Genomic DNA, 27,722 nt, shown 5'->3' with positions numbered 1-27,722 from the left:
CAATGCAATACAATAAAATGAAAAACGATACATCACAATACAACGTTGGTCAATAATGAAGGGCGCAAGGCTGAATTAGGCGGTAACAACAACAACAACAACAAGAAAAAGAATAAGTGTAACTGGATGAAGTTTGTGAAGTGTCTTTTATTCAGTACAGTGATTAATTAATGCCTGTCGAAATTTAGTAGCGTCGCGCTCGTTAACAATGTAGTCGGGTAGCAGGTTCCAATTTTCTATTGCAGTTGTAAGAAAAGATTTATTAAATGCCAAGGTCGATCCATGTATACGTTGAATAATGTCGCTTTGTCAGGTTGCTTTGACTCCACAATCGATAGCTGTAAAACTGCCACGCTTCCAAGAGAGTCGGTACGGTATCCCATCTGTAGTGTCAGAGGTCATGCGGCAAGAATATAGTGCCCGATTGAAGCGCGCTTCGACAGGCTAAGGTTTCTAGCGCGTGTACACGCTATTAGGCTCCCCATGCAGTACGAACTACAGTGTACGTACAGTCGGGGACAAAAGTCTCCGGACCATGTGTTCCTCTAACGAAGCCGACAGCTCTGCTATTTGTCGGCGGCTGGAGACAACACTTGTGGAGGTAAAAGTTAAATTTTTTGTTCTTTCATCTCCACAAGTGCGGTCTCCAGCCGCTGTCTGAGAGTTGAGCTATAAGCTTCGTTTGAAGAACACGTGGTCCGGAGACTTTTGTCCCCGACTGTATGTTCTGGTAAGAAGTTCCGCTGGACGAGTAGCACCCAGGAGATTAGAATCACTTACGCAAGGCCTCAGATTGCAACGCGCTATATTGAAGATACAGCGCAGGGTTGCTATTGCGACAAGAGCAGACGCTGCCAGGAAGCGAACGTCTTGACCGGCGAGTTCGCTTTCTGTTGATGTTGTGGTTGTTGTTGGCCTCTTATGATATGGCAGACATCTACGAGGGGGAATTTCCCAGGGTTTGGAGGCCCGAGCTAGGCCGCGGCACCGATCCGTCGCATTTTCCACCTCGGCCGATGTGTTGCTGATGGTGTTGTTGTGGTTGTTGGCCTTTCCAAAGATGGCACACACCCACACTGGGGGATCAGCCAAGAGTCCGGAGGCGTAGAGAGGTATACACCTGTACAACATATAGGAAAAGAAAACGCTACGCTCTATGGTGCTGCTGCAGAGCATCCCGCAGCACTCAACCACGCCTTCGAATCAAGCATAGTTATTTAAAAAGGGCTGTAATGTCCACATCTGGCAGTCTTTATTTACATGATTGATGTGTTTACTTTTTGTACTGTAGTATTTACTCTTTGTATTGTAGTATTTAGTTTGTCCCTATGGCAACTATTTCGTCGTTCATCTTGACTATTGCCAATCTGTATAATGAATACTGTCTCGTGCCGCTGCCTACGCAGCATCGAAGCAGACAAAGGCGCCGCACAAGACGCATAGAAGAAGAAGAAGACAAAGGCGTACCCCCACCTCAACTTGTACTTATGCAGATGCGGGTTCGCTGCGACAAACCTTTGTAACTCATGCGGAGAAGTTGAAACAATAGACCATTTTATCCTCTCTTGCCGGTGGTTTGCATTTCAGAGAAAAGAGTATTTGGAGATCCCTCTTTTGAGGTTAGAACTCCCTTTGTCTCTACCGGTGCTTCTCTCGTTTGGTGCGAGCGCCACGGGATCCTTGTTAAGCACTATCTGCGGCTACCTTCACGACTGCATTATTGCGACAGGTCGCTTACCCTGTTGACTTCGTATAAAATTTCCACCGCATGTCCAAAAGTGTATTTTGTTTTATTCCTGGTAATTATAATTGGTCTAATTTATTTTAAAATTTCAGCAATTCATATTTTTTTCTAATTTCAGTCATTCTACTATTCTACTTAGTTTTCTTTTTATCATGCATATACTTCCTTGGTATTCACCACCGTGCCATGGCCAATCGCCCCGCGTGGGTATGTGCCATGTTTACTGAGGAGAAGAAGCTGAACAAGAAGGTGCTTTACAAAGAGGAGGAAGAAGAAGGTGCTTCGGCTGTGGTCCTGTCTGGCGAGCTCACCGCTTCTTTTTTGGTCTGTATAAAGGCAGTGGATGGACAGTGGAAGCGACCACCCGAAGCAGCAACCCTCTGATTCGTTTGCTGAGCGCCCCTAACGACATCGTGGTCATAGCAACGACAAGAACATCTCCGCAAGTAGTGCTCGAGGAACGACTGGCCCTCGACGCCATTGCAGGTGTGCCCCCGTGCGCAGCATGGTGAAGAGTGAGGGAATCCAAGCGTGGGCGTCCAGAAATCACGAAAGTGACAGCCCCGATGACTTGGACGAGCAGCCGCTCCTGGTCGCCGAAAGGAAGAGGTCTGACTCGGAGAGCCAACCGCAAAGGTTGCACCCCGAAGAAAGCTTCAGATTTCCTATATCCAGTTACCGCGAAGACCACTGCACGGCTGACGACAAAGGAGGCGCTAAACCTCGCAAAGGGCAGCTGTCGAAGAAGACAGTTCAGAAGAACCGCCCGCCGAATGGCGAGGCTGAAAACGAGAGCAGCGCACTGTCCTCATCCGAGCCCGAGGAGGGCGAAGTCTCGGACCCTGGCGGTGGTTCCTTGGTGAAAGCCGGCAGCAGCGGGACAGAAAGCGACGACTTCGTAGCGGTGTCTTCGTAGAGCATCTCATTTCCCACTACAGAAAAGATCGTCAGGAAGGCCAAGGACATTCAGGCGTCCTTAAAATGCGAGAATGGGGAATTGGATGCGGAAGACACTCTTCCTGAGAGCACGGACAAATGTGCAGTGCAGAAGGCTTAGCTCATACCACAGAAAGAGATCGCATAGCGGAAGGGAGACCATGAAAATGCACTGAGCCTAGCAGGAGGATTGGGACAGCTAATGTACTATCCGCTATTGGTGCGTGGCAGTATTGTGACAAAGCTTTACCGCTGGCATACGCTGTCATGTGCCTGGTTGCAATGAATGACGAGATCATTTGAGAACTGTCAGAACTGATGACTGTTATTTAGTTTATTAGTTACAAGCACTACGTGTATTTTTGTGTTCACTTTTTGCGCCGTGGCTGTATTCGTGCTTATGTCTGGTTTACATATTTTTTAAACGTAATTGGTAGTCATTCAAGGCAAGGCCTGGTCCAGTTCTCCGCGTTGTATGCTAAATTGTTATTGTCTGCTATTTTCCCTCTCAGTCTTTCTTCAAAATAAATGTTCCGCAACTAACTACATTGTATATCATCGTTAGTGAATTATGACTAACGTTTTGATTAGGTTTCCTTGTAGTAGAGAAAATGGTGTCATAGTTGCTGAATATTTTGAGATTCCCGAACTTGTTACTCAGGGGCGTTTGTTTTAAGGCGAAAGCCTTTATTGCCTCATCGTTGTCGACAGAAGGTTGTCGACAGAAGGTTGTCGACAGAAGGTTGTCGACAGAAGGTTGTCGACAGAAGGTTGTCAGCAGAAGGTTGTCAGCAGAAGGTTGTCAGCACAGGCGTCACGCTTTTGACGGGTGTCCACCGAGATGTGTGAGTCAGTTACTGGCTTTCCTCAAATACAATTTCCATTTTCTTCATTACGGCCCCTCTTTCTTCTTTCACTCCCACTTCCTCCCTTCTTGTACGGTGCAGTTCAGGTGTCCACCGAGATGACAGAGAATTACTGCGCCATTTCCTTTCCATCGAAAAGCGTTGCGTTCAAAGGGCAAGGCATCGCGCCGAACGGGTGGTGGTGTTGCGTGGACTCCCTGGCAGCGCTACAACACGCTGTCGCGTTCCACTCCTAGAGGTTGAGCGTCATAATTAGCAGTGAATTAGTATTTGGTAATTAATCAGTAATTAGCCATTAAATAGTAATTTATCACTACTTAGTGATTAGTATTTAATTGTGTGTGACGTCATCCAGTGGTGACGGCACCTGTGCCACAGAGGCACTCATAGTGATGCGGAAAACGCTTTCTCCTCTGCGCACTTTAGACAGTCAAAGTGCCCGCTGAATTTTTTTCGCCACCCTACTGCTAGCTGTAGCCGGAACAAAATGAACTGTAACTGGAGCTTCGCCTTCGAGCTTAGCTCTACGTAGGCTGTCGCTTCTCAGGGATCTTAACACACTCAGGAATGGAACATAAAACACGTGTCCAGGTGCGAACGCAAGCATCTTCCCTTAACAGTGGCACGTGACAAGTATAATTTTCGTAGGAAACTTCAGCCCACCACCTACGGAACGGTTTTTGACAACAAGAAGAGAGTATTCAGCGGACCATTGCATTTGCAGCAATGCGAATTTCATCAACAACTTGGTTGGTGCTAAGTGCTGACGCCCGTCGGATTACCTTACACTGTGTAGGTGAGTGGAATGACTCGCGTCCAGGCCGCTACATTCGCATTGGCGCCACGGCACTAGAGAAAGCCTTGTTGGAGTAGCCGCGTATTGTTGCAGTAGCCTCGTGTTGCAGTATCCGCCTATAAAAATTTATTTAATTCGTTTCATTTCATTTCCATTTTAGTTTTGTTTCTTTTCCATTTTTAAAACCTTAAAACCATTTCGAAGTAGTAGTGAAAGCAATAGTCGTACTTCTGGAATGCGGCCGTAAAGAAAGGCGTTCCGCTCTGGCATCCATTGCTCCACTCTCCTTTTTCATAGTTCCTAGCTGGATTAGCGCTCTGCCCTAGCCGTGATGTTTATAACTGTCCGAAAACATCTTAGTTTTTTTATCTGCAAACCATTCCTTTTCACCCAGCACTACTCATAGGCGATAATGCAATTGTGGACATATCTTGTGTTTTTAAGTTTTTAACTGAAGCAGGTTTTCTCAACAAAATATAAATCATGACCCATGGCTTCGCATGATGTCACTCAGCCTTTTTCTCATTCGTGAGAAAAGAGGCTGAGGTTTTTATTTGATTGGTTAAGATCCTCGACATGCTTGCCCAGCCAAGGATGGCCGCTGAGGCTACCTGACCTTTTTAAAGCTTTTACCAATAGCCATTCCTCCATCTCGTTTTGTCCGTTATTAATAGGTAGTTAAACTTTTTAGGTACTTTACACCACTGAGCACTTTTCACATTTTTATTAAATCCCACAGAAAACATTTCCTATAGCTTGTGCTTGGCGCATGATGGCCTTAGCTGCCTATGTGCCATTAAACCCAACACAACACAACACAACCTCTGTACCGGCCAGATACTTCCTTCAAAACATTCCTTCAAAAGCATAGTGGTAAGCTTAATTTCAGCACTTTTGGATGGCCGCGAAAGTGCTGTCTTGATTTCTTGCGCATCGAGGGTGGTTTCACGCATCAAACTTGCACGGAAGTACTTAACTGAATTATGTATTTTATCCCCCATTCAGGTACAAATAAAACTGGAATGGGGCACGCCAGATAACTTTGCCGGCACAATTTTCTTGAATTTGTTCGAAAACATTTGCCCATTTCCGCAGGATAGTATCGACGGCTGTCTTGCTGTGAGTGTGATTGATGAGAAAAACTTCCGCCATAGGTGCCGGCACTGGAAACAATACCTGCTGCGGAATCCACGTGAAAACACCGGTCTCGCTTTGTAATGCGAACCTGAAAACTCTCGGAGAAAAGGCTATCTCGTCCTTCACTCTCGCGTCTATGCTGCTTGAAGGAAGTGGCTAGCTAGTGGTTTGCGCTACAACTTGCTCCAAGTACAGATCTAAGAAATGGGCTCCGCAGCCATAGTTACTGCTTCCGGCATTTTCTTCGTTTCAGAGTGAATAAACGAGCTACATTCTGTAAAGCCCATTTCGAGGAGAACGGAAATCATCTACGTATCAAGAACGTGTTACAGAAGTTCTGTATCGCCTGCGCATTGTACGTATGCACCTTACACACAGTTTCTTACTAACAAAACAAGACAAACCTCTCTGCGAAATGTGTGTTGGTGCACTCGCAGTACGCGTTTTAATTTCATGTGCAACACTTCAACAACTGAGAAAAAGTATTTCACAACATCATCATCATCCTGACTACGCCCACTGCAGAGCAAAGGCCCCTGCCGTTTCTCTGCAATTAACCCTGTCCTTCGCCAGTTGCGGCCACTGTATTCCCTCAAATTTTTCTTTCCAAAGCTGGCTGCGTTGTTCTTACCTTAAGCTGAACCCTCTTTGTTAGCCTCCACGTTTCTGCCCCGCAGGTAAGTACCGGTAAGATACAAGTGCTGTTGTATACTTTGCTCTTGAGGGATATTGGTAAACTGCCGTTCATGATATTGAATACATCCCATTGGACCCCATGTTGATATTAGGTGATAATTAAAGTCCCTCTCTTTAACGCGCTTGATAATTTTTCAAGTATTTTCACGTTTTTCAAGGAAGCCAGTATTTTAAACGAACCATAGGTATCTCCTTTAAAACAAGACAATTTAGCCCAGTATTTAAATGGAATTTAATGGAGCAAAATTAACTATCTTTACATTTCCTGTACTCTACCTGGAAGCGATAGACTGCTTTTCTTCCGGTATGTTCTTCCACGTTCATACTGCGGTGTCGCTCATAGCCTGAGTCGCTTTGGGACGTTAAACCCGCATGAACCAAACCAAACCTGCTAGTACCCAATCAAATGGCATCACTCAAGGTGCAAAAAAAAAAGACAGGAAAGCCATTTCCAGTGGCCAGGGCTGCCAGGAGAGCTGGTTGAAAGTCACGTGGTTGTCGAGGCCATTGTCTCAAGGTTCCGAATGTGCCCAGTCATATAGCAGGAAGTGACGTGGCAGATGTGCTCTCGAGAAGAAGGAAGAAGACTGTCTACATACACTGGCCTTTCTAAACTGAAAGTGTACGTTATGAACCCAGAGAACAATATAAAGCTAACTAAATGGAAGTGTGTCAGTCAAAGCAAGCGAGTCAATGAGGTTATACTGTATAGGCTTCCAACAGGGCATTCGCGCATGACGCACAGGTTTTTGATAATCAGCGATGACCCACCAACATGTAAATAACCCGCTGAAGGGCCGAGCACCATATTTTTCTAATATAAACAGCTATATGCAATAAGAAAGTAAGCACGTTCTCCACATTCAGCTGATGATTACTTCGAAAGTAATAGTAAAAGACACAGCTTTCTTTTCGTTATAGTTTTCCTCTGGACGGATAATGCCCATGAAACACTTTCAGCTTCAGTGCAGAAGTAACGACAAAATTTGTTCTTTTGTTCAAAGTTCCCTTTCATGTTTCTGCTTCCTTACTATATGCAGCGAACAAGATATGAATATTTGAAGTTTTTATTTTCGCAAAATATTATCGTGCGTCCCATACTTCTCTTTCGCGAAGAATCCTTTTCTCTTTCACAAAGATTCTCTTTGATGAAGACTCACAAATTGTCGTGGAGATTTCTAATACCCTGGGACAGACGATGGTCGCCATTTTGGCTTACACAGGCCCCTCTAATACTAGCGCAATAATAAAGAGTATTATTATTAGGCTTCCCGATCGGGGGGGGGGGGGGGGGGGGGGGGCTCGGTGACATGGCACATGGCGTAATGATTTCGATAGCCAGTCAGGTGCATCTCGGTGGTCATGTGATCGAGGTTGGTTCTCCAGACAGGGTCTCTACCTCTATGACACTGGGGGTGGTGAACACTTTCAGGGAGCTTTGGGAGGCCCACCTCAACAACCAATACACTCGTCTGACAAAGACAGGGTCGGGTCACCGCCTTCTAGCCCGACTTCACATACAGCACACCCAATTCACAGAGGAGAGGTGCCGCTTTCCCATACACTGGAGACACGCCCTCCAAGTGCGGCCTCTTCCCACCAACATGTCCAAAGAGGACCATAATGGCAGGCGCCTGGCGCGGGCGGAAGCCTTGGACCGCGCTTTCGGGGGCAAACCAGGAGTCTTCTAAGTTGACGCCTCCGGCCCGGATCCCAGGGGATGGTACACGGCTGCGGTAGTCAACCAGGGCAAAACAGTAGACGCCCTTACTTTCAGGGCCCAGTCAGCAATTCACGCAGAAGAGGTTGCCATCGCCCTGGCAGCCTCGGACACCTCCTCCAAATACATAATCACCGATTCGCGAGGGTCTTGTCGAAACGTCCAGCAAGGGTGGGCTACTCCCCTGGCTTATCCCATCTACCGAAACTGCAGCCGAGACTCGGATCCCGCACATCGATCTCTTTTGGGCTCGAGGTCACGAAGGTTTCCTCGAAAACGGGGCAGCCAACGCCGCCGCCCGCGCGCTCTCTCTCCGGGCATTCCCCACGGACCCGACGCCGACCAGGGCTCCGATTTAAATCTGGTTTCCACATTTAAGGAAATATGCGGTTATTACAAACCCACGCACCAAACTCTTCCCACCCCGTGCAAAGGGCTGGGGAAGGCCAACGAGCGGCTACTCCTGCGCCTGCTCGTTTCGATCCTCATTCGACGATCCTCGCATTTCGATCCTCGATTCGACGGGTGGTGCTCACACTGTGGGGAGGTGTCTGACACCTACCACATGATGTGTGGGCCTGCCAGCAGAACCCATCCCTACCCCCTATCCCAAACCCCACCCGAGAGGACTGGGAGGCGACCCTGTCCGATTGCTGCACCCTCGAGGCCCAAACGACCTTAACGCAGCGCGCCCGAGCTACGGCCACTGCCAATAGGGTGCATGACTAGGCATCCCACCTAGTGGTTGTAAGGGCGTGACCCTTCATGTCAGGACCCCAAACATCTTTCCCTATGATTACATAAATGTTTTCACCACCACCGCCTGGTGCTGCGCCGTCATCACCGTCATCAGCCTGACTACGCTCACTGCAGTGCAAAGGCATTTCCCATGTCTCTCCGATTAATGATGTTCATATCCAGCGGCGACCACCGAATCCTCACACTTCATCTCATCCGCCCAGCTAACTTTCGGCCGCCCCCTGCTACGCTTGCCTTCTCTTGGAATCCACTCCGTTACCTTTAAGGACCAGCGGTAACCTTGCCTTCGCATTACATGCTCTGCCCATTTCTTCCTATTGATTTCGACTAGGATGCCATTAACCCCTAATAAAAGATGGTTGGTTGATTTATGGGGTTTAACGTCCCAAAGCGACTAAGGCTATGAGAGACGCCGTAGTAGAGGGCTCCGGAAATTTAGACCACCTGGGGTTCTTTAACGTGCACTGGCATCGCACAGTACACGGGTCTCTAGAATTTCTCCTCCAAAGAAATTCAACCGCCGCGGCCGGGATCGAACCCGCGACTTTCGGGTCAGCAGCCGAGCACCATAACCACTGAGCCAGCGCCGCGGCCCTAATAAAAGATCTGGACGAGGTGAACAGCATGCATTGCCATGAAGCTAGGATTCCGCCACAAAATCCGCGTTTTTGCTCCGATCCTGGCCAAGCCAAAAAATTCAGGGGGCACTTTGTCTAAAGTTCGTAGAGGCGAAAGCGTTTTCCGCGCCACTTTGCCTGTTTGCCACTGGTGACGTCACCACTGGATGACCTCACACACAATTGATGACGAAGTAATGACAAATTGCTTATTAGTGACTAATTACTGATTAATGAGTAAATACTAATTAACTGCTAAATAATGAAGCTTAAGCTTCGCCTTTAGGAGTGGAACGCGACAGCGTGTTGTAGCTCTAACAGGCAGTCCACAGAACGCCTCTACCCATTCGGCGCGATGCCTCGCCCTTTGAACGCAACTCTTTTTTTTTTGAGCAAAAGAAAAGGAGCAGTAATTCTCTGTCATGTCGGTGTACACCCGAACCGCACCGTACAAGAAGGAAGGAACGCCACCACGCGTTCGGCGCGATGCCTTGCCCTTTGAACGCAACGCTTTTTGAGGAAAGTAAATGGCGCAGTAATTCTCCGTCATCTCGGTGGACAACCGAACCGCACCGCACAGGAAGGTAGGACGTGGGAGCGAAAGAAGAGGGGCCGTAATGAAGAAACTGTAAATTGTATTTGAGCTAAGGAAATTAAGCAGTAACTGTCTCGCATATCTCCGTGGACACCCGTCAAAGCGCGGACACATCTGCCGACAGGGCTGTCGACACTGCTGTGGACACGGCTGCCGACACGGCTGCTAACGACAGTATGAGGCATTAAAGGCTTTCGCCGTAATACGTGGTGACCACTTCCTGTCATTACCGTGGTTCATTGCGTTCTGTTCAAGAAACTCGCCAAGATAGTGACGCCTCTTTTCCTTATCGGTTATCTTCAGAAACTCTGTGGCCTAGAGCTCACAATTTATTTTGCGCCGTAGCTCGGCAGACGACGGAGGGCAGTCAACGCCAGATACGTGGCCGCCGTTTATCAGAGTACGAAGGCAAAGAAATAGTGACGCGGTATAACACTGCAGCCGGCTCGAAGTGAGCGGCGCAGGCGTTCCAAAACGTAAACACTATCAACTAGTTCTGCAAACGCGTTAGTGAGAATTGCCTTTTCTTTTATCATCGTCTGTTTGCTCTCAACTCTGATTACGAAGGCAATCCAACTTGCCCTATTCAGCACCTCCTTGTATGTGAAAACTACATTCTAGCGTCACTAGGTCCACGCACGGCTGTATTTTACTGATACGTCTAATATCTCGTGCCAGTCCTCCACATCAGGCGAAGAAGACGAAGAGCCACATCTTGCTCGAGGGGCACGCAGAAGGAGGCGTTCCCCTGAGAGACTGGTCGCTGCATCCGCACTGTCCCAGAATTTCTGCTAGGCCTACTACTCAGCGAAGAGGCTAAGTCCATCCGCCGAAGAACTGCCTGAGGACAAGCCCAGCAGGGTCGCTGCATCCTAACTCGCCCAGGATATCTACTGGGCCTACTACTCAGCTGAAAGGCAAGGTCCATCCGCCGAAGAACTGCCTGAGGACAAGCCCAGCAGGGTCGCTGCATCCTAACTCGCCCAGGATATCTACTGGGCCTACTACTCAGCTGAAAGGCAATGTCCATCCGCCGAAGAACTGCCTGAGGACAAGCCCAGCAGGGTCGCTGCATCCTAACTCGCCCAGGATATCTACTGGGCCTACTACTCAGCTGAAAGGCAAGGTCCATCCGCCGAAGAACTGCCTGAGGACAAGCCCAGCAGGGTCGCTGCATCCTAACTCGCCCAGGATATCTACTGGGCCTACTACTCAGCTGAAAGGCAATGTCCATCCGCCGAAGAACTGCCTGAGGACAAGCCCAGCAGGGTCGCTGCATCCTAACTCGCCCAGGATATCTACTGGGCCTACTACTCAGCTGAAAGGCAAGGTCCATCCGCCGAAGAACTGCCTGAGGACAAGCCCAGCAGGGTCGCTGCATCCTAACTCGCCCAGGATATCTACTGGGCCTACTACTCAGCTGAAAGGCAATGTCCATCCGCCGAAGAACTGCCTGAGGACAAGCCCAGCAGGGTCGCTGCATCCTAACTCGCCCAGGATATCTACTGGGCCTACTACTCAGCTGAAAGGCAAGGTCCATCCGCCGAAGAACTGCCTGAGGACAAGCCCCGGAGGGTCGCTGCATCCGAACTCGCCCAGGATTTTTGCTAGGCCTTTTTCTAGGCCTTCTACTAAAGTCCATCCGCCAAGGAAGTGCCCGAGGTCGAGCCCCGGAGGTCATGGAGAAGCGGGAGAGGCGTGCTCGACAGGAAGATGAAAGCGTCGAAGCAAGGGGCCGCCGTGAACGTCCGACGGCTGCCTCGAGGGCACGCAGCTACGACCGAAAGGAGGAACGGGAGCAGTCGCGCTCTGGCAGCGAAGCAGGCAGCGTGGAAAGGACGCGTCGTGACGGCGAGGAACAGACTTCACCATCGCCGAACTTTTCAAGGCCTGAGAACGCCGTCTCCCCCGGCACAGACGAGCCGGACAAGTCACGGAGGCCGTCCAACGAGGACGTCGATGCGGAGCCTGCAGCACGACGAAACCTGGCTAAGTCTTCCTCCTACAAGTCCGGCCGCAGCGCTCCTGTCGACCAAAAGAAGAAACGGGGACTCGAAAGGGACCAGAGCCAGAACAGCATCCACTCGGACCGTGACGTGTCGGCTGCCAGCAAAAAAGGGCAGCCGAGGCGGGGCGAAGACAGGAAATCCCCGGCGCCCGATAGCCCTACTAAGACCGCCGGCAAGGTAAGCAAACGTAACGAAAAGGGAGAAGGCCCTGAAAAGGGTCCATCAGGCGCGAAATCGAAACCTAGCGCTGTTGGAAAACCTTCATCCCAGGGAAAGAAAGGCAGCTCTCCCGTATCACCTCAGAAGCACTCGGACGCGTCCCCTGCTACACCCAAGGGCGAAGGCGACGAGGAAGATGGCGACGAGAAACCAGAGCCACAACTCATTGGTGGATGGCTCAACATTCTGGTAAGTGTCTAGCACTCGTTATTCACTTACGTCGGTCTCTGTTTCGGTTCCCGATGTCAGCTCCGCCGTAGGACGAGAAAACAGTAGCATTATAGTTTTTGCTTCTTGTCTACACAACCGGCCACTTACTCGGTGCGGTAGACGATATCAGGCCCGTGGGAGTACTTCATATCTGCTTCCCACCTCATCTGGAAATTCCTCCGCAATTCGCCCTACTTTAGATTGGGGCCTAGTAACGCACCTAGTGCTAGGAACCTTGTGCGAGTAACTCACCGATTTTTCTTCCATATACAGCGTCACCGAGTCTAACGGTTTGCCACGCGATTCTTCACTATACGCGTTTTGTTGAAAGCTATGAAAATCTGAATGAGGTTGAATTCCGGCAAATTGCCGCCGCGGTTGCTGAGTGGTTGTGGCGCTCTACTGATGTTTCGAAAGACGCGGGTTCGATCCCGGTCACGGCGGACGAATTTCGATGGAGGCGAAATTCTGGAAACCCGTGTACTGTGCGATGTCAGTGCACGTTAAGGAAACGCCGGTGGCCAAAATTTCCGGAGCCCTTCACTACGGCATCCGTCATAGCCTGAGTCGCTTTGGGACGTTAAACCTCCGTAAACTATGCATTCCGGCAAATTAGGCTCAGATTCCTGAAATCGCTACTCCAAAAGGAGGACCAATTTCACGGACGCCGGTATGTTTTCAAAGAACATGATTCTTTTCGCTCTTTTTCTGACTCTATTTGTGAATAACTTTTTAGTATTGAGGTAAGATTGAGACAAGTGAAATATTTTCGGTATCCTCCAGAGTTCATAGTCTGGCTCCTTGAATTACACCTCTAACTGTTGAAATTTAGAATAGATTGGACGGCTCAATTCGTTTATTGCCAATTGAAGAGTTTGTTGTTCAGTTGCCTGACAATTTGAACTGTTGATCTGTTTTTAATGCTTCTGTATTATCTATCTCTATGCTAAACATGTTGTTCGTTTTTACTAATGTGTTTACCCACTCCTGCTATGTCTCTGCTCATAGACAGGAGTATTTGTAAATAAAGAAAGGATTCTGTGATCACATATTATGATCCAACCAATCATTTTAAACGAGAGAGAACTCCCCCCCCCCCCCTCCGCACAAAAACTGACTAAAGGACAAGAGGTTACGTGGCATCGTCTACAGACGACATCGATATGCACCCCATTGCTCCTCGCGTTCATTTATCCTGATCTCTACAAACTCAACTGTAAACACTGCGGCCAACGAGCCAACTACAATCATATCCTTTGGGACTGAAAAATAGAGCCACCTCCGGGTGATCTAATTACCGCTTCTTCTCTCGAGTGGTGGGAGACCGTGCTAGCTAGCTCTGACCACAGAACGCAAGTTTTGGCGGTTGAGTGGGCTGACAAAGTCATCGAGGGCTATGCACTCTCGACCATTTAACGCGACCTCTTAGCACCAAGTCCTTTCCCACGAATAAAATGTATCACAGTTCAGCAAAGATAACCGTTCACCTTTATTTGCAGCGAGGCGCCGCTCCCACCCCTCTAGATGTCCCCCGGGACGACGAACGCGACGAGGCGGGAACTCCTGGTCCTCACGCGAGCCGGAAAAAGCTCGTTACGGCCAAGAGCGACCGCAAGGTAAGTTATGCTCGAATTTCTCAGCTTCTCTACCCCCTTAGATCAGGCGTGACCACCAATAGTTACACGCATGCCGCTAGACATGCACGTTTTAAAAGTCGTTGCAAACTATACGTAACCATTATGAGGGACACGTAAGCGAGAACTCGCGAAAACCCCAAAAGTGCCGGGGATTGTTCTTCCCAAGAGTGCTGTAAATTACTCTAAAAAACTCAGGGGGCACTTAGTTGACCTAAAGTGCGGTGAGGCGAAAGCCTTAAGCGCAGTGTTGCTTCTTGTGTCACTGATGTGTGGTTGAGATGTTAAGCTTCGCCTCGTGGAACGCGACAGCGTCTTGCAACGCTGCTAGGGAGTACACAGAACGCCATCGCCCGTTCGGTTCTACGCCTTGCTCGTCGTAAATTGGTTTTTGAGGAAAGGAAATGTATCTGTCTCGCATATCTCGGTGGACACCTGAACCTTGCCGTAACGGGCAGGGAGGAAGATGGGAGTGAACGAAGACACCCTATTCATTAGACGCGCCTTTGTTCATTCCAAACCTTCGAGCTGGCATGGCGGAGTGGTAGCATGCTCCTCTCGCACTCCGGAGACCGGGGTTCGATTCCCGAACTCGACTAATTTCCTACTCAGTTTTATTTGTTTGCCTGGCCTGATTAGCAAGGTTAATTAGGTTGATTGGGTAAATTAAGCAATTAAGTAAACCCATTCCCACTTATTTGGAGCATCACTATACGATCCCTTTAATTGGTTGCATGGTTACTAGGCAAAGTACAATTGGCCCCGTTTGAAATTCGCGCACTTTGACTTGACGACCGTTTTGACCAATTGAAAAGCGTGACATTTCTGTCGACAACTCCTGCTTACAACGATGAGGCATTAAATGCTTCCGCCTTAAAATTTATTGCATAGTCGTTTCCACCAGAAGGTGCACATGCGGCTTGTAGAGCACTGCACGTTAATGATCAGGTAGCATGGTCGGGCCGGAGAGGGAATGAAGGAGGTCGGAGACGAGGATGCGGGAAAGACAAGAAGGAAAACATTATACAACTAAATTTACATTATGTACAAAGGAGCTTGTGGCGAGACGCTCAATGGTGAAACGCCTGAAGGTGAGACCCGCCCCTCGGCCGTACTCGCTGCAGAGTTTTTTCTTTCTTTAGGTTCCCTATATGGGGGCCGGGCCTGCCGAGGAAGGAAGTTCACTGTCACACCCATCACACACTCTCTCCTTAGGGAACACGCCCCCGTCACGTGTTGGGAGAGGGAGAAAGATGCCAACCATGTCGCGCAGACGCTGGAATGTCCTCGAGCGGCGTTCCCGCGCATTTCATGCGTTCGGACGTGCGTTCGCACCTCGTGTAGCGGAGACGCTCGCTGAAGACTTCCTGGCAGACGGGCGCTGTTTCCGCGGGTAATCCAGGCGTTGACCCAACGTGTCTTTCGTGGCAAGTCGGCGTTCCGCTGCAGCAGCGCCGTTTTTTTTCCTCACGACGAAGGCGGAACGTAATTTGGCGCGGGGACACCCCCTTGCCAATCGACTGGTAAACGGCTCTGGTCACTTTTATTCCTAAAGCAGGAAAACCAATTGACACAGATAACCTCCGCCCCATCTCTCTCACCTCATGTGTGGGCAAACTAATGGAGACAATGGTGCGGGATCGGTTACCTGGATATCTTGAAAGCAAACATATCTTTGCGAGCACCCCGTTCGGAATCCGCCCACACAGATCCGCACAGGATGTCCTCCTGCTACTTAATCGGGAAGTCCTAGACCCCCTCGAATGCCCCCATAATGACCGGGTAGTACTCGCCTTGGATCTTAAAAGGGCATTTTACAATGTAACACACGAGGTCATACTAACATTAGCCTGACCGACTGTGGCCTCAACACATTCCGGTACATAAGCCAATTTTTAATAGATCGTCAATCCCACATCCAAATCCAAGGTAGAGAGCATGGTCCTTATCTACTCGGCACGCGGGTAACCCCCCAAGGCGCAGTACTTTCCCCGCTGCTCTTCAATCTGGCCATGATGCACCTGCCGGCACAGCTGAGTGGTGTCGCCGGCGTGCAGCACGCCCTGTACGCTGATGACATCACTCTGTGGGCCACGCAGGGCAGCACAGGTGACATTGAAACCAGCCTGCAAACAGCGGCGACGATAGTGGACCGCTACGCCCGCCGCTGCGGTCTTCAATGTTCCCCTTAAAAATCTGAATTTGTGCACCTAAGCCACTCACAAAAGTGCACAACTAAAATATCTCTTTCTCTTGGGAGTGGTCCCATACGCGAAAGTGTTGAGATACGGGTACTCGGACTCTACATCCACAAACACAGACGGCCAGACACTACATTGGCCATACTCCGAAAGGTGGGGGACCAGGTGGGCCGCATAGTCCGCCGGGTTTGCAACAAACGCGGGGGGTTACGAAATAAGGATGCCTTGCGGCTGGCAAACGCCTTTGTAACCAGTCGAATTTTCTATTCGACTCATCGCCACCTATGGAAACAAGGGGAGGATGCGCTTGAGGTCATCCTTCGCAAAATTATTAAGCGTGCCCTTGACCTCCCCGTCACTACTACAAACCGCCGGCTTATGGCCCTTGGGGTGGTGAATACTTTCCGGGAGCTCCGGGAGGCGCACCTTACAAACCAGTACACGCGCTTCTCGCTAACGGAGTCGGGTCGCCGCCTTCTTGCCCGTCTCCATATCCAACACTCGACTCCCATGGAAGACAGGCTTCACATCCCAGAACTGTGGAGACGTGCCTTCCACGTGCGGCCTCTTCTAGCCAACATGTCACACGAAGACCATAACGGTCGGCGCCTGGCACGAGCGGAAGCGCTAGCCCGACATTATGGCTAGAAAGGTGTATTATACTACGTGGACGCCTCCGGTCCTCACCACGGGGGATGGTACACGGTCGCGGTAGTTCACAACAGCAACACAGTTAACGGCCTCACCTTCAGAGCCCGTAGTGCAACACAAACAGAAGAGGTCTTGATTGCTCTCGCGGCCTCACATTCCGATTCAAAACACATAATCACCGACTCGCGAGGGGCCTGTCGGAACGTCGAACAATTCTACACTCCCTTCCTAGCCTTTCGAATCTATCAAAACTGCATACGGGATACGGACCCCCCACACCGTTACCTTATATGGGTCCCTGCTCATCAGCGGTTGGCAGGAAACGAGGCAACAGACGCAGCCGCCCGCGCGCTCTCTCACTGGGCTGTTTTCTCCTCCCCACCCGATCAGGAACCCGATCCTAATCCGATCTATATCTTCAAAGATATTACAACCTATTATCAAGACATTCATCGCCTTTACCCTGGCCCATGTAAAGGCCTGAAGAAGGCGGACGCGCGGCTCCTTCTCCGCCTTCTCACCAATACATTTCTGTGCCCGGCAGCACTAAAACATTTTATTGCGAAAGCAATACTGCTTGCACTTTCAGCCCGTCGCGTAGCGAGGCCGGTAGCTACCAAGCGCGGCCTAACTCCTGCTCCTGCCACGCGCGGCGCGCTTAGCGGTCTGACGTCACAGCTGGAAGAGCGGGGCTCCAACTTGCGCCGTCGCGTAACGAGGCCGCAGCTGCCAAGCGCGGCCTAACTCTCCCGCTCCTGCCGCGCGCGGTTCAGGTGTCCACCGAGATGACAGAGAATTACTGCGCCATTTTCTTTCCTCAAAAAGCGGTGCGTTCAAAGGGTAAAGGCATGGCGCAGTAATTCTTTGTCATTTCGGTGGACACCCGAACCACAGGAAGGGAGGAACGCCACCACCCGTACGGCGTGATGCCTTGCCCTCTGAATGCAACGCTTTTTGAGGAAAGGAAATTCTCTGTCATCTCGGTGGACCCCCGAACCACACCGTACAGGAAGGGAGGAAGTGGGAGTGAAAGAAGAGGGAAGCTTCTAGACAGTCATCCGTTAGCGTCAGCCGCTCGTTTCGGCGAACGAGGAACGCATAAATCTCCCAGCACGTGGGGGCCCTCGTGTGGTGAGTATAATGCCATGTAAAACAAATGGGCAAAACTTTCATAAATAAGCTTTACTAAGAGCACTACCAAGACACACCACCAGGCAAACCAGGCGCAGCCAGGGCTACTGCTTTCGCTACTTACCGGGCTTAACGAAGCTAAGCCTCTAACAAATTTTTTGACCCCTCCTTTAACGGCAGCTGCCTGCACTGTAGTGCGGTGTCTTCTGCCACCTATCACACGGTGTCCCTCCAACCCGGCTATTCCCCCCATCCCCAACCCAACCCTGGAGGACTGGGAGGCGATCTTGCTCGGCTGCCACGACTTGCAGGCCCAACATTGATTGATTGATTGAAAACATCTTTATTTATTCAGTATTTTCAGAACATGTGGGTGGGCCGCCTAGTCCGGTAGTCCACTGGCTGCTGCTGCTGCGCTGGCCCTCCCCACCAGCCAGTGCTGACGGTCAGGATCATCGCTGAGCAGAATAGCAGAATAGATGCAGAATAGCTGCATCTGATTCCAATTCAAAAACAATTATTTCCGACTCGCGAGGGGCATGTCGGGAACGTCGAGCAGGTCTGGGTACCATATCTAGCCTACCGCATTCTCCAAAACGGCGTCTACACCGGGGACCCCGCGCACCGGCGTATCGTTTGGGCTCCTGCTCACATGGGCCTTGAGGGAAATGAGGCAGCTGACGCCGCCGCCCGCGCGCTCTCTCACCGGACATTCCCCTCCGACCCCGACGATCAGGAACTCGAATTCACTCCCGCTTACTCCTTTAAAGACATTGTTTTACATTATCAATCTGGCCATGGTCTTTATCTCCGCCCGTGTAAAGGTCTCTCAAAGGCGGAGGAGCGGCTTTTGCTTCGCCTGTATACCAATACTTTGCTGTGCCCGGCAGCTCTCAAACACTTCGATCCTTACTTTCTCGGGCAGCTGTCCGCACTGTGCGGAGAAATCTTCGGACATTTACCATATGGTGTGGGCCTGCCCCTCCAACCCTGCTATCCCCCCTCACCCCAACCCAACCCGGGAGGACTGGGAGGCGACCCTGCTCGGCTGCTCTGACCTGCAGGCCCAACGGGCCTTGGTCGCGCGAGCCCGGGCGGCGGCCGACGCCACTGGGGTCCCGAACTAGGGACCTCCACCTAGTACTTGTAAGGGCTGGCCCCCTCTGGGTCAGCTCATGCAATACCTCCAGTAGTGCATGTGTAAATAAATGTTTTCCACCACCACCATCCCACTGCTCCTCCGAGGGGTTGGGAATGGGGTCAAGTAAGGGATTAAATTGGCATGCCCACACCATATGGTAGACTTAGTCGGGCGCGCCCGGGCGGCGGCCACCACCACTGGGGTCCCATACTAGGAACCTCCACCTTGTGTTTGTAAGTATCAGTCCCTTAAGGGCTGATCCAAACATACCTCCTGTCCCCTTTTAATGTTTTCACCACCACCCCCAAGGCGAAACGTAACAACGTGACGGGAATTCGTAGGTAGGAATCCCTCTGCAATCGTAAGTTGGTAAAATTTAAGAATCTATATTGATTACACAAATAATTATCCAGTCCTGTAACACTTAAAGAAAGAACTTTACCTATTTTTCTTGCTTTCAATTTAATTCGTTCTTTCCTATCAGCCTTATCCTCATTTCCCTATGCTTCTTTGCCGGTTACCTACATGCGTCATCTAGTATAAGCGCTATCTGGAGTGGCTGATACGCTAGCAGCGCAGCTCGTGGCAACTCTTCGACGTACTATTGCGTATTAGTTTTATTAGAACGATGCAACGCCGACGCCCTATCCTACCGCCATCTTTGAATGCACTTACGCTTCACCTTTTCCTTCGGAGAACACCTCATCCACGCAGGGAATGCAGGGAGGCAAGAGGTAGACGGAAAATTTAGGGGTGGTGAATTGGATTGAAGGGGACGAGGTGCGATAGCATGCCCCTTTCTCTCGCCAGACTTCTCCACTTCTGATTCTGGAATCATAATATTCCAACTGCGCCACTATGCACTCCATGTCACATGCAATGGTCGTAGACAGGTTGATGTTGACAGACGCACCCCCGGATGCCACTTTATCGTCACGTGGCTGCCATCGCTACAGAATCATTCCACTATCTGAATCAGGAAGTGTCACACTCCAGCTCTCCTACATAGTGTGCTCTTTCTCCGGACTTTACCGCGCAGGTGGAGAGGAGGAATCCGCAGCCGTCCAGGGATGCTGCCCACAGCCAGGCGCCCAGCCACTCCGAGTCGACCTCTTACGTACAGCCTTACGACACACCGCTGAGCGTGCATACGAGGGACTTGGAGAGCGAGTCGGTAGGCTGACGTCTTTGCCGGGGGGCACTTGTGATGGGGACAACCGAAGCACGTTTTTTTTTTTGTTGCACTACGGCATCCAGCGGCGCCTTCGGCTTTGAACCGTCAGCGAATGTTTTCATGAAGGATTGGTGGGCTGTTTATTTTAAATGACTCTTGATGATGCTCTGGTCGAAAATGTGTTACTCCGCTGTGGGGTGAGGCATGGGCCGGGGAACGTGTGAGAGTAAAGGCCCGGCTCCATAGACACTTCTGCGTACTACACCCCATGCGCGCTTGCGCGCTGAGCGCCGCGCCCCAAGGCGCAAAATAAAAGCGGTGCACAGCTCCAAGCCTATGGCGCGAGTATGCGTCCAGTCAAGCGCTGCAGGTAACGCTTGGAAGACCCGCTCTGGAAGACACAGAAGCAGAGCGCTCACTGATTGGTCGATGCTGGCGCGCCGGAAATAGCTCGCGCGCTGCCGCGAGTTACGTGCGCGCCGAATATCTGGTTTACTCGGATCCGGACTTCTCTCGCGACACGACCCGCGTCCGTCTCGTCTCCGTGCCCGTCTTCTACCCTATCATCTATTCCTCCCGTCCCCAACCCAGTGCAGTGCAGCGATCGTGACCCCAAGAGGAGACAACCAGCAAGCACTGCACGACCTATTCTTCACCAACCAAGAACCACATAGCGGCCGTCGTGGACGCGCTCGGCGGCGGCCGACGCGTCGCGCATGCGCAGACTTCCTCTCGCCGGCGCGCGGGCGCCCAAGCGCGCAAGACGCGCGCCGAAAAGGGCCCGTGGAGTTGGTTCTTAAATTATTCATAAAGAAGAGTAACACTGGAGTTACAGCCATCGCATTCGAGTAGTATTGCGAAAGCAATACTACTTGCACTTTCACGACAGCCTTTGCCGTGCCGCGGCGGTGACCACCATCGTGCCGCGGCGGTGACCCATTGACTTTCATTTGACCTTGATTGCATTAGATTGAATTAGATTGGATTGGATTATATTAGATTAGATTACATTGCAGTAGATTACATTGGATTGTAGTGGATTGAATTGGATTGGATTAGATTAGATTACATTAGAGTAGATTACATTGGATTGGAGTGGATTTAATTCGATTGGATTGGATTGGATTAGATTGGATGGGATTGGATTGGTTTGGATTGGATTATATATCCGATGCATCACCACAAGTCTAACCACAAGCACCACCACCAGCTACACTACCAGCTGTACCATGGCGTAGGTACGGATACTACTTTCGCAATTACCGGGCTTAACCAAGCTACGCCACAGCGAATTTTTTTTCCATCACTTTGAGTAGCTACCGACGAGATCGTAGGCCTAGCGAAAGGAAGTCCGGAAGTGCTTTGATATGAATTTTCGCCGTTCTTCGGGGCAACCATGGCTCCAGTATTTTGCAGGCTTTCACCGAGGCACATTTCATGCGCTGCGCTTTTTTAGTTTAAACTATACAATGCTGGTCAGCGGCTCTTTAAGGAGATGAAGGATTGGTGCGCTGTACACCTTCAGTCTCTCTTCGTAAGTTGACAAACATACCAACTCTATGCATACCATTCGAGGGCGGGTAATCTGTGGTCTACCACGTTAGTGTTAACAGCTGCATATTATCCTGCCCCAGGTGTTTGTTAAGCTTTGACTTGGGGCTGTACATGCCGATTCATTTTCCCAATTGTGTTGCGGATGTCCTTTTTTTCTGTTCTGCCCGTCATGGGCTAGCTGCTTTTGTTCTGATAAGGACTGTGGCCTAGATTACCTCACGCCAACTTCAATCAAGTTTTCAGTCACCTTGGACCACTTTATTATCCTTGCACTCTGCCTTTTTATTAATGTGGTCGATCTCAGCATCATCATTAGACACTGCAAACGACTCTCACGGGCGTAATTTTTAAGCCCGACGCATGCACGCGGTTTTTTTTTTACGCCTTCAAAAATGTTACCGCGGCCTGAGTTATAAGTTTACCGCTCGCATTGTGTTCAGAGCTGTGTGATTGCAAATGCTCTTGATCCATATAAACTAATTTATTTCTGCCTTTCGTTTGCGACTTTAATAAGTTTGTGTTTGGAATGTCCGGCCTGTCATTACTCAGTTTATTGGACTCAGGAGCTTAACAGAAAAAGCGACAAGATGTTTGTATTTTTCGGCTGACGTACAGTTTTACGCTAATTACACGTCACAGCACAGCTGGAGGCAACAAGAAAACGTGGCTGTAATACTGTCAACAGAGCCAGCAAATACGTCTTGTGAAGAGACCGTGACATCCAGTGGCGTAGCCAGGAACATTTTTTGGGGATGTTTACGCCGACGGTAGAAAAAAATAAAAAAGAGCCTGCGCCCAAAGAATGTCTTAGACATTTTGCATTTTACGGGAATTTACACTCTTACGTTGGCACATTTAGTTCAGCGTGTGTAAACGGAGACACAACTGCAACTTCAACTCAGTGGCGCCATCTGGTTTTGGAACACGAACCATTTTTGCAAACAAGCCGACACTCTTATTTTCGTTTTTGCATTTTTGATACATCCATGCGCTGTAAAATAACATGTGCGAAAAAAGGCTGAAAAAAAGGGGATACTATGCGCAGAAAATTTCGGGTGGGGGGGGGGGGGTGTTCTGACACCGAAACACCCCTCCCCCCCCTTTCCGACTACGCTTCTGGTGACGTCCAACCTAAACTTCTGTCCTCTCCCCAAATTTATATTCCAAAGCACTGCAATAATTCGTTCATAGCTGGCGCAAAAATTCTCGCCCGTTTCGAATCTTAACGGCGTCTTTAAAAAGTGCATCGTTTATTGAAGAGAACGGACAATCGAGGCTGTTGGTACGTCCTCTTAGCTGTACCCTGCAGTCATTACCGATACTCTGGTTGGTGGCACCCCGTGTCATCAACGCTGCGTTTGTTCCAGCTCCTGGAGGAAGATGACGGCGCTGATGTGGAAGAGGCTGAGGGCTGGTGGTGGTGGTGCACCTGGTACAACATATGGCTGGGCGGTGTCGTGTTTTCCATAGTGGTGGTGCTGCCCATCGTTCTCCTCCTGATGGGCCAGAAGGGACACATCTTCCCGCAGGAGAAACCCGACAACGAGTCCGAGTCCAGTGACCCCTGGGCCATAGTGACGCCTCGCAAATCGCCAGCTCCCATGATCCCTCTGGTAAGAAGCCATGACAACCGTCTTGAGGTTCCCTTTGGTCACCAGGGGATCATCAAACAAGCACAAACTGAAGCAGAAATCAAGGCAGGGCTGTGTTTTGGAACGCTTTTTGTCCTTGCCTCCCTAGACTCCCTACTGCCAGCTCTTCCAGAGCGGCCTTGTTGCAGGGACTATGCTTTACTAATTCGTCTGTAAACCAAAGCTTAGTTTATTTCCCTAAACGGAAATGCCTCAGAAAAATTGGCAGTCACATACGTAGCGAAAGCGAGCACAACGAAGAGGCAAGCGGTGTGACGTCATGCCAAACGGCGGCGGCGGCTCCGCGGCGAGGTGCGCGGTGTGACGTCATGCCAGATGGCGCGGCGAGAGCACGGCTTCCACCAGCTGCGGTGGTTGCTAGGCAACGCGTCTCAAGGTTCAACGGCTCTGTCTCCTCTGAGCACCGCCCCAGAGAAATCGCATGTAAAATGTGTCGTCGTGTTTAGTCAGTCGTCGGTGCTAGTCTGTCAGTACAGCGGAGGCTTGAAAGCGTTTAGGTATTAAACGGCCTCAGGGGTGCGTTTCTGCCGTGACCAAAGGGACATCAACCATTACGACCTACGTCCCCCGGAAAAACGGCCAATAAGCGGGCGATCAAGTAAAATGAAAACCAAATGAGCTATAGGAACATGCGGTCCCCGATTCTCTTTAGCAGCAGAATTATACAGTGGGTTGCTTGTTCTGTAGCCCTGCGTCTCGGTGGTGTTATATAAGGAAAAGGCGCAGGATCCATGATAGTATAAAGTGATTTTTTTGTGTAGCGGCGCGTTTATTACAAAGCATAAGGCACTCATTGTGGAACCTCCTTGTTGCGGTACCACACTGTGATCTGCTGTATGCTAACAGTATGTGGAACCTTCAGGGCATATCTTGAGGAAACTCTCTAGAAACCGTTGCCCAGTAACTCAGGTTAATTTCGAATACATCAGAGGCGCTCCATTTTGAAGGAAACATACCGACAAGTACAGCCCATACAACTCCAGTCCAGAACCGAGGGCCTCGGTTCTGGCAGCCTTGATGCCATAGGAAGCATAAGAGGGTTCTCACACAGCTTCAACCTTCGCCGTTTGATGACGTTCCGCGTCACACCAGCGGGAACTCGGGACGTACTACGTCCGCCGTTTATAGGCGTGGGTGGCGCTGATTAACACTCTCAAGGTTGGATCAGTTGTAAACTTATGTACCCCCGATAGTCGAAGATTAGACAGCAGCCGGCAAGCGAAGTTGATAGAGCACCGTACTCAAAATTCTGAGGTCGTCGTTTCCGATAACAACGGTGGCATATGGTTGCTCTGTCTTCTTCCTTCCAATAACTTAACTTTTAGCCGTGGAATAATTAGTGTTTCAGTTGATTAACGAAACGCATTTAAAAAATGGAATCATTTCCCTTACGCTTTTCTTGTTATTCGGCGACAACTAGCTTTGTTCATCCACCGGTCAATTGGCCTTCCAGTTGCGGAAGTGGAAGATCCCGGCATAGTCCTGGTTGAAGGACTGCTCCTCGGGCACCACGTGATAGAAGAGCTCATCGCTCAGCGTCAGGTTTGCGGCAGAGGCAGCCATCTAACAGTTCCCACACTTCCTTGTACGACGTCAAACCTTGATGCTCCATCCTCAAAGCATTAGAGAGTGACACACATCCGGTGGTCGTAGCCACGTGATTGGGGGAACTTGGGGTCTTTGTTGCCCCAGACTGAGCTGCCCTTACAGGGGAACTCGGGGTCCTCAAGGAGCGTCCCATGGGCCCGGCACTCCTTGCGGAGCTGGTCAAAATCCTGGCTGCATCCACTGCGGTTCTTCAGGCCAGCACCACGCTCACCTGTATCCCGCCGCTACATGTTTTTTCCTCATCAGCACATCGCCCACCATACAACACGTCGACCGGCCCGCCTGCGCGATCGAATTCGTCTTCTTCCTCCCACGTCTGGCATGCGGCGGAGCCAACCTTCAGACAACGCCACCGACGCTACGCCAGCGATCGCCGGCGCCCAGAGGCTTATAGAGACGTGGGAGATTCATTTGCCCTGCAGTGGGCGTAGTCAGGCTTATGATGTTGATGAACTCGTACATAGCACTTAGGCCATGAGGAGCGCACCAATAGTACGCAGCGCGGCTTCCTGTGTCAGTTTGGGAAAACGAAACTATTTTTCTTGCAGCGACCAACAAAATTTTCAGGGGAGTTCAACGCAGTAAGGATTGCAACTTAATGCCCGAGAGTATCGCAGCTAATCGTCAGAGGCCAGTGTTGTTTGCTTTAAATCTAATATTGGAGGATCGTGCGGCAATTATTACAGCGTTGCTTATGGCACCATAACGTGAATATGCCAGATCAAGTAGGAAGGTGTAGCAGCCTGAACGGCTCAGTAAAGAAATTTGTGCATATATAGGGTGCACTTTTTGCGCGAGAGCTTCTTACTGTGTGCTTATTGTTGGTGCATCAATTTTCGCACTGCAGGAAGACGCTTACAACGAGGACGAGATGGGAATTCCTAAATGCGAATTTGTGGGTATTTCATCTGAAAGTCTAACAATGCCGCCCGAGCCCCCCGCTACCACCTCCAGCACAAATAAGCCCCAGTACAGGCAGGTCATCTGCGTTGTCGATGCCATGTAAGTAAACGACCCTGATTCATCGGCCTTTTTCCTGTTTTGCTGCGCGAATTGTCGCTAGTGTTTTATTTAGTCTGCGGCGTATAACTGCACTCTATTTCTGCTTCGAGGCCATGACATCAGAGGCGGGCTTGCATCAGTGTTAAGTTTTTACTTCTTGGAGTGATGCCTCTAAGCGGCCAGGGGCATTATGGGGCGCAGTTTCCGTTTGTAAGTTGTTCTACACTCTGCCAATTAGCCTGAAGAATGAATAACGGGCAGAGGTGGATGCACGTGGTAGATGCGCGAATCTCGGGTGGCTAATACGGCATGAATGATGGTTGGCTGGGGATATAACGGAAGTTCTCAGGTTATAATTTTTAGAATTTATTATAAAGGCAAAGTCTATTCATCGTTCGGCGAGATTCGAAGGCAAGGGAGGTTAGCTTGAGATATTAGTGACACAATACTAGAGTGGTTACACTAATCTCAATATAAGACACGCACCGCGCGATTCTGGGCGGATTCCGGGATGAATGATACGAGTGACCACTTATCATACATCAAATGATCATACGATGTAAAAACGCTCTTGTGCAAGACGTGCGATGGTAGGCCAACCTGGACCACCTAGTGCGCTTCGGGCGATACCAAGGGAGTGGCCAAATATGAGGAGAGCAGATGTTGTGGAGGGGCAGACCTCACCAGTATATTGAGGGAAGTGCATGGGATTTAAAGTCAGGCCACGAGAAAATCCTTGGTAGAGGAATCCTGATTATTTTTTTTTGACCGTCTCGGATTATTTTGTGTGCCCTGACATGCCGCAGAAGACTCGAGTCTTTGCATGCCGCCTGGATTTGGTCTCTGTCCTAACGGGATTGCCAACTAACCAGAGGGGTGCACTGGGCTTGCGGAAGCGTTTAAATTCTGTTCAGGCGCAGCCTCCGATCGGCGCTAAGTAGTCGTTAAGGTGAAAACAATCCGAAAGCAGCACAGGAGAAAGCTACCCTGGGATGCTTGCGTAAAATGAACTCGAGGCACACCTGAGGCCGTTTACAGAGTAACGTATTTCGTTCAACTTGATGCCAATGAGTGCATTCGCCTTCAGGACACTTAACTTGTTCGGGCACTTTTGTGGTGTGCTGCGTTAGGTCACACTAAAACCAAACCCCTTGATTCAGAAAGTAGCGACAAACTCCTGTGCGTCCTCAGTTTCCACCTCGCCTCTCTTCACCCGCTTGGTGCGTGTTGCGCACAGAACGTTTTGAAGGCCGCAAGCGCTTGCCGCACATACCCAAGAGCGGGACGAGCGGGCGCGACGGCTTGTTTTCTCATTTCTCGCTTCTATATCGATAAGAGTTGCTCGAAAGCGATTCGGTGTGTTTGGTGGTATCATAACCGCCGTTTTAAACTTTTGGTATCGGTCCAGAAGTTCCTGAAAAATTAGAGTGGCTTAGCTCGGCTATGGCAGGATATACGCAGCGAAAGCAGGCATGCGACACAGCTGGCAAAGCGAGCGGAGGCGAGCGCAACGACGGTGTGACGTCATACAAAACGGCGGTGGCTCCGCGGCAAGGCACGTGGTGTGACGTCATGCCAGATGGCGCGGCGAGCGCGCGGCGTCCGCCAGCTGCGGCAGTTGCTAGGCAACGGCTCAAGGTCAGTCTCTGTGCCTCCTCGCAGCACCGCCA

The 27,722-nt window shown here is 50.3% G+C and overlaps 1 protein-coding gene across 1 annotated transcript in view; it reads left to right on the top strand.

Annotated features, from left to right (window-relative positions):
* The first annotated feature begins 11,323 nt into the window (after positions 1 to 11,323).
* Positions 11,324 to 27,722, top strand: part of LOC149366580 (uncharacterized) — a 62,784-nt gene continuing 46,385 nt past the window's right edge. Inside the window, exons 1-6 of the mRNA XM_089571389.1 lie at positions 11,324 to 12,052; positions 12,146 to 12,283; positions 13,804 to 13,920; positions 20,102 to 20,236; positions 23,158 to 23,403; positions 25,898 to 26,052. Of these exons, the coding sequence (XP_089427515.1) occupies positions 11,546 to 12,052; positions 12,146 to 12,283; positions 13,804 to 13,920; positions 20,102 to 20,236; positions 23,158 to 23,403; positions 25,898 to 26,052 (1,298 nt within the window). The 5' untranslated portion in view covers positions 11,324 to 11,545. The remainder of the gene's footprint in view (positions 12,053 to 12,145; positions 12,284 to 13,803; positions 13,921 to 20,101; positions 20,237 to 23,157; positions 23,404 to 25,897; positions 26,053 to 27,722) is intronic.

Source organism: Amblyomma mixtum, chromosome 1 (assembly GCF_055824585.1).
Source record: "Amblyomma mixtum isolate Tamu chromosome 1, ASM5582458v1, whole genome shotgun sequence".
Classification (NCBI taxonomy): domain Eukaryota; kingdom Metazoa; phylum Arthropoda; class Arachnida; order Ixodida; family Ixodidae; genus Amblyomma; species Amblyomma mixtum.
The sequence above is the reverse complement of the archived record's forward strand: the minus strand, read 5'-3'. Positions and strand labels throughout refer to the sequence as shown.